The sequence below is a fragment of the Nicotiana tomentosiformis genome, chromosome 2 (assembly GCF_000390325.3).
Source record: "Nicotiana tomentosiformis chromosome 2, ASM39032v3, whole genome shotgun sequence".
NCBI lineage: Eukaryota > Viridiplantae > Streptophyta > Magnoliopsida > Solanales > Solanaceae > Nicotiana > Nicotiana tomentosiformis.
In genome coordinates this window covers 69,689,033-69,698,197 of record NC_090813.1, presented here as the reverse complement: position 1 = coordinate 69,698,197, position 9,165 = coordinate 69,689,033, and the positions used below count along the sequence as shown (strand labels likewise).

At 37.1% G+C, this 9,165-nt stretch overlaps 1 protein-coding gene and 1 non-coding gene across 2 annotated transcripts; both read left to right on the top strand.

Annotated features, from left to right (window-relative positions):
* The first annotated feature begins 2,698 nt into the window (after positions 1 to 2,698).
* On the top strand, positions 2,699 to 2,771 carry TRNAE-CUC (transfer RNA glutamic acid (anticodon CUC)). The gene has a single exon. It is a non-coding gene; the product is annotated as a tRNA-Glu (tRNA).
* A 39-nt stretch (positions 2,772 to 2,810) lies between these two features.
* Positions 2,811 to 9,158, top strand: LOC104108243 (negative regulator of systemic acquired resistance SNI1). The gene is made up of 15 exons (XM_009617229.4): positions 2,811 to 3,048; positions 3,126 to 3,192; positions 3,338 to 3,431; positions 3,656 to 3,745; positions 3,833 to 3,910; positions 4,042 to 4,110; positions 4,714 to 4,795; positions 4,883 to 4,932; positions 5,057 to 5,278; positions 5,352 to 5,422; positions 5,502 to 5,571; positions 5,786 to 5,851; positions 7,573 to 7,725; positions 7,898 to 8,031; positions 8,810 to 9,158. The coding sequence occupies exons 1-15, from the start codon at positions 2,928 to 2,930 to the stop codon at positions 8,880 to 8,882; spliced, it is 1,440 nt and encodes a 479-aa protein (XP_009615524.1). The 5' UTR covers positions 2,811 to 2,927; the 3' UTR covers positions 8,883 to 9,158.
* The last annotated feature ends 7 nt before the right edge of the window (positions 9,159 to 9,165 follow it).

Sequence of the window (9,165 nt, the reverse complement as noted above, 5' to 3'; positions counted from 1 at the left end):
GTTTTGATGTTATTGTGGTCCAAATGAAATTTCGAGACCAAGAATAGTTTCGTAGTGTCATTTAAGACTTGCTCGCAAAATTTGGTGTCATTACGAGTAGTTTAAGTACGTTTCAGCGCATTGGGAGTAAATTGAAGAACTTGAAGTTCAAATTTTGATTCAATTGGTTTGGGGGTGTGATTCTTAGTTTTGATATTGTTTTTGGTGTTCCGAGAGTTGGAGCGAGTCCGTTTTATCATTTCAAACTTGTTTGTATGTTTGGACCGGGTCTCGGGGTCCCCGGATGCCGTTCGGACGATGCGCGGATGGAGTTTGAATTAAAGAGGGCTGCTGGTTACACCAGTTCTGGTGCAACCGCACCTGCAAGCCTTGGGCTGCAGGTGCATTGGGTGCGTCGTAGAAGTGGTTAGGGGACGTGTGGCAGTGGACCGCATGTGCGAGGCCTTGTGCGCACCTGCGAACGCGCAGGTGCGAGTTTGAGGAGTGCAGAAGCGGACATCTCCGCAGGAGTGGCACCCTTGACGCAGAAGCGGAATCCGCAGGTGCGGCTCTCCCCTCCGCAGAAGCGACCTTCACTGGATTGGGAGATTCCACAGAAGCGGCCCAAGCACCGCAGATGCGGTACCGCAAATGCGGTCAAGGCACCGCAGGTACGATAAATTGCTGAAGGCAGTGGGTGTTTTAAATCGGGGTTTGAGCATTTTGCTCATTTTTAACACTTCTTGGGGGCGATTTTGGAGCTAGGTTAGAGAGGAAATTTTCATCAACTAATTGAGGTAAGTAATTCCTATCAAATGTGAGTTAAACACATAGTTTATTGGTAGATTATAACATGATTTAAATCATGTATTTGGGGATGGGTAATCCTTTCAATAGTTGGAATATGAACTTTTAAACATGTGTTGATTTATTATTAAACCATTTGACTAGTTTTGGCTTGTTCGGCACCGAATTGAGGGTTTGAGCACCATCTTGGACAGAAAAGTAGGCATTGAGACGAGATAAGTCTCTTTTCTAACCTTGTAAGAGGGAATTTACCCCATAGGTGAATTAATTAATATGTAATCCTAATTGTGGGGGAGGGGGGGCTACGTACGCACGTGGTGACGAGAGCCCGTATGTAGCTACTAATCATGCTATTGTCCGGGTAGTCTAGGATCCATATCATGCTATATTTGAAATGTTTGCACCCCACTGGTTGGTCTAATAACTTGAGTCATTTTTGAAAATGTACAAAAGAATTGTAAAAGGTTAAATTTCACTTCCTTGAAGTTGTGAACGGAATACTTGACTGTTATTGAGTATTTGTGTTTCTTTAAAGTATTTGTGGAGCAGGCCAAGCGCCTCGGTAGCAGATAGATGCATCTATGGTTCGAGCCGTTCGACTCTCGACAGTGCGCAATTTAAATATTCATGTTGGATCGGGCCATACGACCTCGGTATAATTTGTGCATGATACATCTTTGGAATCATTTATAATTGATATTGTTTCATTGGCTTGAGATATAAATTGTTAAATGATGAAAATAAATTCGGGACTTAGTACTTGTGAAAGGATTATTTATTATTTTATGTTATTGAGTTTTTCAGTATTATTCACAAAATCCATGCTTATTTGTAAATTTGGCATATTATTTTTAGCTCATAGTAAGTATCAAAGTCGACCCCCCGTTACTACTTCTTCGAGGTTAGACTGGATACTTAGTGAGTACATGTTGTTTATGTACTCACGCTACACTTCTGCACTTAATGTGCAGCATCTGAGGCAGGTGCGTCTGGGTATCAGTCCGACGTGCACACTTGATTCCTGTTACGAGACTACACGGTGAGCTGCCTTTGAGCCGTTCTGCAGCAGCCAAGGTCTTTCTTTTGTTATTGTTCCGTCTATTTCATTTCAGTCAGTAGAGTAGTAATCTTCTGTATATTCTACTAGTAACCCATACACTCGTGACACCAGGTCTTGGCACACATTACTAGATTGGTGGTTTTGGCTTTATTTCTACGGTTATGATTGCATTTAGCTGCTTTCTTTTTAATTATTCTAAATTTGTTCTTTATCAAATCTGTTAAATTAAGGAAAGTTAATTACTTGAAAATCTTATTAAAAAGGGGATTCACTAGATTGGTTACGGTTGGCTTGCCTAGCAACGGTGTCGGGCGCCATCACGATCTAAAAATATAATTGGGTCGTAACATTAAAGAGTAGAAGTAACTTTCTTTTTATTACAAAACGTTAGTCTAACTTCATAACAAATTCATTCTTTTCTTATCTCGATTTTTTCCTTTTTGCTTTTCATCTTTTTTTTTTTTCCTTAAGTAAAATCTAAAATATCAAAATTAAACTTAAAACTGAATACTAAAAAAATGGTGAAAATTTTAAATATAGTCAAAAATTAGGTGCTCACAATATATGGTCATATTAAATCACAAATCCAATTACAATATTTGAGAAGCGAAACATAGATAAGATACTTAAATGTATATATTGAAATTAGCATTAACTTGTACTATAATTTATAAGATCGTTTAAATTATAACTTTCTACATATATATATTTTTAAATCTATACTTATTTGAGTAATATAGGAATTCAAATAATATTATTCATGTGATTTTTTAAAATTTATTTCTATAGATAAGGATTCATGCGCAATGCTTGTACTCTAAATTAGTACTAACCAAGTGTTTAAACAACAAATCCGTTGTAGTCTAGTCGGTTAGGATATTCGGCTCTCACCCGAAAGACCCGGGTTCGATTCCCGGCAACGGAATATTTTTGTAAATCCTATTTTTCTCTTTTTCTCGCTGACGAGCCTGTGAAAGTGGCGGGGAAAAAAAAAACCAAAGAGGCACCAGGCGTGAGGGAAACTCGTTTCTTCCTAGGGTTTTGAGAAAACGAAAAAGTCGGAGAGGAAATCGAAGGGAGAATGGAAAAGCGAAAGAGCGGAGGAGGTGGAGGAAGGAATAATGGAGGAATTGAGGAGAACACAATGGCAATTCTCGATACTTCTGGTTTCAATCGACACTCTCACCACCGCCTTGACGACAGTACGCCTTTTTCACTTTTCTTATTTCTTTCATTTGTTCATCCGTTAATTATTTCAATTCTGATTTTTTTTTCGTAGGGCTTGCTTTTCTGGAAGCTGTTCGCTCTGCTTCGTTACTTCCTGATAATGGAACTCCGCCTACTAGGTAAGTAATCTTTTCTCCCTTTCTGTTTTGTCATGTTTTTTCTGTTTGTATTAGAGTATATAGTAGGACTAGTCTATGTAAGTTTTTAATCTGAAATTTGAGATGTAATGATTCTTACATCTAATTAATGGATATACTGGAACAGCACGATGTGGCAGGCAATTTTCCAAATTTTGAAGGAAGAGACTTCCCTTGAACTAATAATGGGAAGTTATCAACTTTTAAATGAGCTGGATAAGGTACACGTTTGCTTTATTCATCATGTTTTATGTTTAAGTTTAAAAGAGCTATGGGATCAGTCACTATGCTTGCATCAGGGTAGGCTACATACAGGCACCCCTAGGGGTGCGGCCCTTTTCCGGACCATGCATGAATGCGGGATGTTTCATGCTCTAAGCTGCCCTTTTTTCTTTTATTACCGCATTTGACATTTTTACTTGAATGGAATTTCTTGTGAATGTAGCGCTTTCCTAGGTTGTGCTTGCCCAAAATGGAGAAGACAGAATCATGTCTGCCACCAACCATTTCGAATGAACCTGTTGTGGTTGAAGAGGTATCTCCACCCTCTCATAGTTGACGACTCCGTGGTTCCTAGACAGAGTTGTTTTGTCAATAGTAATGATTGGGTACTCTATTTCAGGCCTGGTGTCCATTTACTCTTGGGTTGGATAAGGATGATGAAATAAATAAAGGTTCGAGTGGATCAATTGACTCCTTGGTGAGTCAGATCTTATGTAATGGCTATATCACACATTCACATCAATTTCTTATTGTGTTTTCCTATTCTACTGAATCTTGTTATTCCTCTCACCTGTATCTTGGTGATGGTAATCTTTCTGGTGATTTTAGGGCTTTCATTCACTAATACAAGAGCTTGGGAAAATGGTCAACCAGAAATCAAAAGCATTAGAAACAGAGGTTGGTACCACATTGAAGCTTTCTTTCCATTTCTGTGACTTGTAATAAATATGTTCTCCTTTTATTATCATATAGATTGTGAGTTCAGATCCAGTAGTAATTGCAATTTCAGCTATACTTAGTCCGGTAGCCGGGTTCTTTTCACATTTTTCTTGATTTATGAGCATATATTGCATTTCCTTGAGCATATAAGAAGTATATAAGTTATTATTTGTTTTTCACATTTTTCCATTGAAGCAGTATCTCATGGTGAGCATGTATCAATTAACCAAGTGCTAGTACAGTTAGCTTCTGACCATTCTTTTTCACCAATAGTGTGTATTTCTGTATTGAGCTTTTAATTTAGATATATAGTTATGTCGAATTCCTTTGCGGGCTATGCATTTAGTTGAACATGCCTTTCTGACAATCTTGACTAATAAGTTAATTTCACGGGTCAATGTTGTACTTATTTCTTTTAGATTAATAAGATAATTCACAGGTCAAAGTTGTACTTAAATCCTTTGTCAGCCATTTAGTTCATCAGTTTGTGTGTATTGTCATCATTGAAGAATTACCTTGTCTTTCATCTTTCATCAGATAGTCTGACAAGATCAATTGCAGATTTTAAGGAAGATGTTACTACTTCACTATCTTGTCAGCGTGCTTGAAGCAGACTTTGTGCCTTGTAATTATGCATTTAAAGGTAATGATTTTTTGAGGATTCTAATTCTAATGAAGTGTTATGCACCTTAAGAAATCTTCTTGAAATGTTAAGAGGTTCATCTTGCAGAGAAGATGAGATGGACCCTTTTGCGAGATTCATTGCTCAACGTGCTTCTGGTATATTTTTCGTTTTCAAATGTTACCATTATTTATTTGTCTGTGATATTGCTAATTAGAAGTGTTAGTTTGCTGAGGTATGCACAGGATGCCATTACTTATTTGTCTTCCGCTCATTGTTCAGGGGTCAAGAAAAATAATCTACAAAGGCTTAGTCAAGGACTGCCTGTCGGTTATATGTGATGTGTTCTCTGATTTATCTGACCAATCTGAGTCCACCTCTGATCTGGATTCAGTGGCACCTCCCTCAAAGGAGATATCATATATTAACACTTCTGCTTTTGCACTAGCTTTACCTGAACTCAAACGATCTACTTGCTTCTATTTGAAGAAGCTCCTCATAATGGTGAATTCTTGTGCATTCTATTCCTTAAAATATGTATTTGACCAGTTCTAACGGTGACTTGTTTCACAATTAGATGATGGAGCTGGATACATCACGGGATGTGGCAGATGTTCAAGGCCTTACCACCAGAGCTGATGGTGTGAGGTATTTCCTTCAATAAATTATTTTACTTTTAATAAAGCCATCAGATTAAGAAATATAATTGATATCGGAGATGGTGCAGAACACCTGCTGCAGAGATCATTTTGGATGAACTTGCTTACAATTCTGACATGCTCTCCCCCTTTTTTCAGGTAATGTCCTTTCCTCTTTTAGTAGGACAATGAGATTATACTTTTGTGTCTTTACTGGGAAGATAATAACATTTTCTCTACATGGTTCCTGGAAATCTTATATCACAAATGTGCAATCAGACTTTGAGCATTTGTTACATGTTTCTTTGTCATTCTGACATAACCTTGGTTGTCAAGGAGAATGTTACCTAAATGATGAAATAAATTTCTACAGGTCTTTGATGACCCCAGGTGGAAGCTAAAAATGATCATGCCGTATTTTCAGAAGTACATTCCTAAGGTAAATGGATTCTTCTGTCATCATGACAGATCTTAACAAATGTAAAAACAGACACTGGAAGTATCTCCACTTAATTCACCTGGTAGGAATTATGTAGTGGAAGGTAGGCTAGATACAAGAATTGGGGCATTGTTTTAGTCTATCAAATTTAGTTTCATTATGAAGCTTAGTATTTTGTTGTTGGCATTCTGTTGTTATTGTTGCTCTGTTTTGTTTTCTTTTGTCTTTGGAGTCTTTATAACTTTTTGGTGATAGGATACATGTAATATGTTGGGATGTTAGACAATATGCTCTTGATACATACCTCCTTTTCTGCTTTCGAAAATACTTCTTCGAACCTTTTCTACTAACTTCTTCTATCCTGCCAACCTTTCTGCCTTTTTGATTACTGGGTTCATGCTGCAATCTTTATGTGGCGCTTCTAATGGCAGGCTTATGTCATACGAAGTGTCCTACCCTGCAATTGAACAGTTATGCTATTTGTTCAATGCTGTCCAACTATTCCACCGGGATAATCCACACTTCTTTAAGTTAACGCTGTTGGAAAAGCATAAAGTGTCCACACTTTTTTCTCCATCTTGTAGGATATTTTGCATGTTTTCATGAGATGAGGACATGATCATATTTTGATTCTTGCTGCAGCATAAAGTCAATTTCTAGTGACTTGGTACTTGTACATGTTCGAATGACAGTTGAGACTTGTCTGTAGTTACATTTTTCTGGATGCTATCTAGATGTTCTCAGTCCTATTTTTGTTGCACAGCATGACACATTCAGTTTTAAGGCCAGAAGTACACTCTTTTATATATAAATACAGGGATGAGTTATTAGTTTATTTGTTAAGACAGTATGTTCGCTAGATGTCCAAGCCGCCATGTCAAAGACTCATAACCTTGTTTGAGAAGTCCTTGGACTCTGTAGATATTGAACGTGGAACTTTTTATTAGAGGCATTAGCATATAGAAGATGACCTGTTTCTCATTCTAACATTCCTTATACTTCCTAAACACAACTTACCATTTGTGCTGTCTTAGTCCACGTTGAGCCGGTCTCTTCATTTTATTTTGATGGCAGAAATGTTAAGTTGTCCATGAATGCATAGGGTAATTCTTGACAAGATGTTTACCTTTAACCACACTTATCATAAAAGATTTTTACCATTTACCCAATCTCTTTTGAATTTAATCACGAATTCCCTACAGATATATAGTCTCTGGTCGATACGTTGCTGAAATACTAGTGCATGGATTGTGGAACCACTCTGTTGCTTAGTGTCTTGATAATGATATTCGGGAGCTTTTGTTTCAATTCTACCACATTCAAGGAGTAGAGACAGAAATTGCAGCCTACTTTATGGAAGATATTTACTGTGAGTTGGGAAAATCTGGGGCATAAATTTCTCTAATCTCCTCAATGGGAATGGTGTTCAAGCAAGTTCCTTGGAGTTTGCAGAAGTCCTTAGTTGCGACACTTGAGCTTTTTCAACAAATGAATTGTTTGCATTTCCCTTTTTTAGGAATTGCAAAAGATTCATGCCCCAATTTCATTTTTGGTTCTGTCGGTGGTTTTCCTGTACATTATATTGTTGAGGTGTCATCTCAAAAAGCTTGGCCTGGTTTAATACAAAGGTTACAAGCTAGAATTTTGAGAAATTAAAATCACTTTAATGTACTCTATGTTGCAGTCTTATTAAAACTACTTTAATTTAATTGATGTTGCAGTCTTCTGTTCGTACTAGGAGATCAAATAGTCCAGGGAATGATTCCACATTTGAAGGTGTTCTGAAGTGCTTCTCAAACAGCAGCAGCACAAAGAATATCATCAAAAAAATTGGAGCTGATGTTGCTCAGCTTCTTCTAGGACATGCCTTTTTGGTGATTATTCTTACTAGCAAACAAATTCGTTTAATATCCAATTTTGATTCCTAGAATAGTTCTTTCACTTACAGAATTTCCAGAAGATGTTGCTGCAAAAGGGCTTTGAGTTCAGTTATAGATAATCATTTTGTCCTAGTCTGACCAGGATAAGTATTTCATTCTCTTACAGGCTTACTTGTCAGTATCAGTGGAATCTTCTGCTGAATATGTTGATGATTCCGAAGAGATAATGAAAGGAAGCTCTCTCCCTGAAATCTGCAAGCACATAATAGCCGCTTTTACTTCTATCAGAAAAGAAGACAAGTAAGATTTACTTGATGTGTGTTGATTGGTTGCTCTCACCTGCTGATAAATATGCTTAATTTCTTCAAAGATTTTCTGTCGCCTTCGCATATTATTTTTGAACCAGCCATTGCACAAGCTTCGTAATGAATTAGGCACCTACTGGCTTTTAGATTTCCCTAATATCTGGGTATAGATCATAAGAATCTGCAACATGACAATTGAAGTAGCATATTTGTCTTTTTTCCGTGGATTTTGTATGTATCATGTTCCTATTAGAGTTTAGCTTAAACACCTTACCCGAGTTACGCAGTTCCATATAGAACCTAAACTGGATGAGGTAAAAATCTATTCGGAAATAAGATCAGAAAGGCACATTTGGTCCAGATAATTATGATTAGAATGACTACTTTTGATTTGGATTAGTGCTATAGTTGTTAGAAAATCAACCGGACGAACAGAAGTCCACTAAGAATTTTTTTAGATTTCTTCGTATATTTGATAACTTTTTAGAGCTAGAAAAGAAAATGATTAAAAAAGCAGCACAAGAGGGTTACAGGGTTGATCTGTCAGCTATTCCTTCTGTATCTTCTGACAGAGTATTGAGAAATCCATTTTCGCCAGCAAGTGTGTTCGAGTCGGGATTTTCTCTCCTTATTTAAAATGCAACTTTTATTGATGCCTCAACATATGATATACTAATGTGGTAATAGACCGTTGAAGCAATTTCTTCATTTCTTTATAAAAGCTTTTCTTGTGTCTAGCTCTGCATCAGTTAATAAGTTGGCATATGATGCAGGAACACAGAAATTCTATCTTTTGGTAAAGAAGCGGTGTTTACAGCAGCAACCATTCTCTCAACTAAGTCATAGGAGAAACGGCAGTTAATATTTGTTGCTGGTAATGTATATTTTTTTCAAATGGACGCCAGTAGTAACCTCCTATCTCTTGAAGTCGGTCAGGTGATGCTTCGCACACAACGGATAAGGATAAAAAATTTTGGTCGAGGAAACCTTAGTGGTTAGGTACATTTGTGCTTTCTTTCTACGATGATAGGTGATCAATTTTTACCTATAATCTTGTAACGACACTAGATGACAGCATATTAGTTTTGAACTATTGTATTCTATATCTGCTGGTTGGTCTGATTAAGGT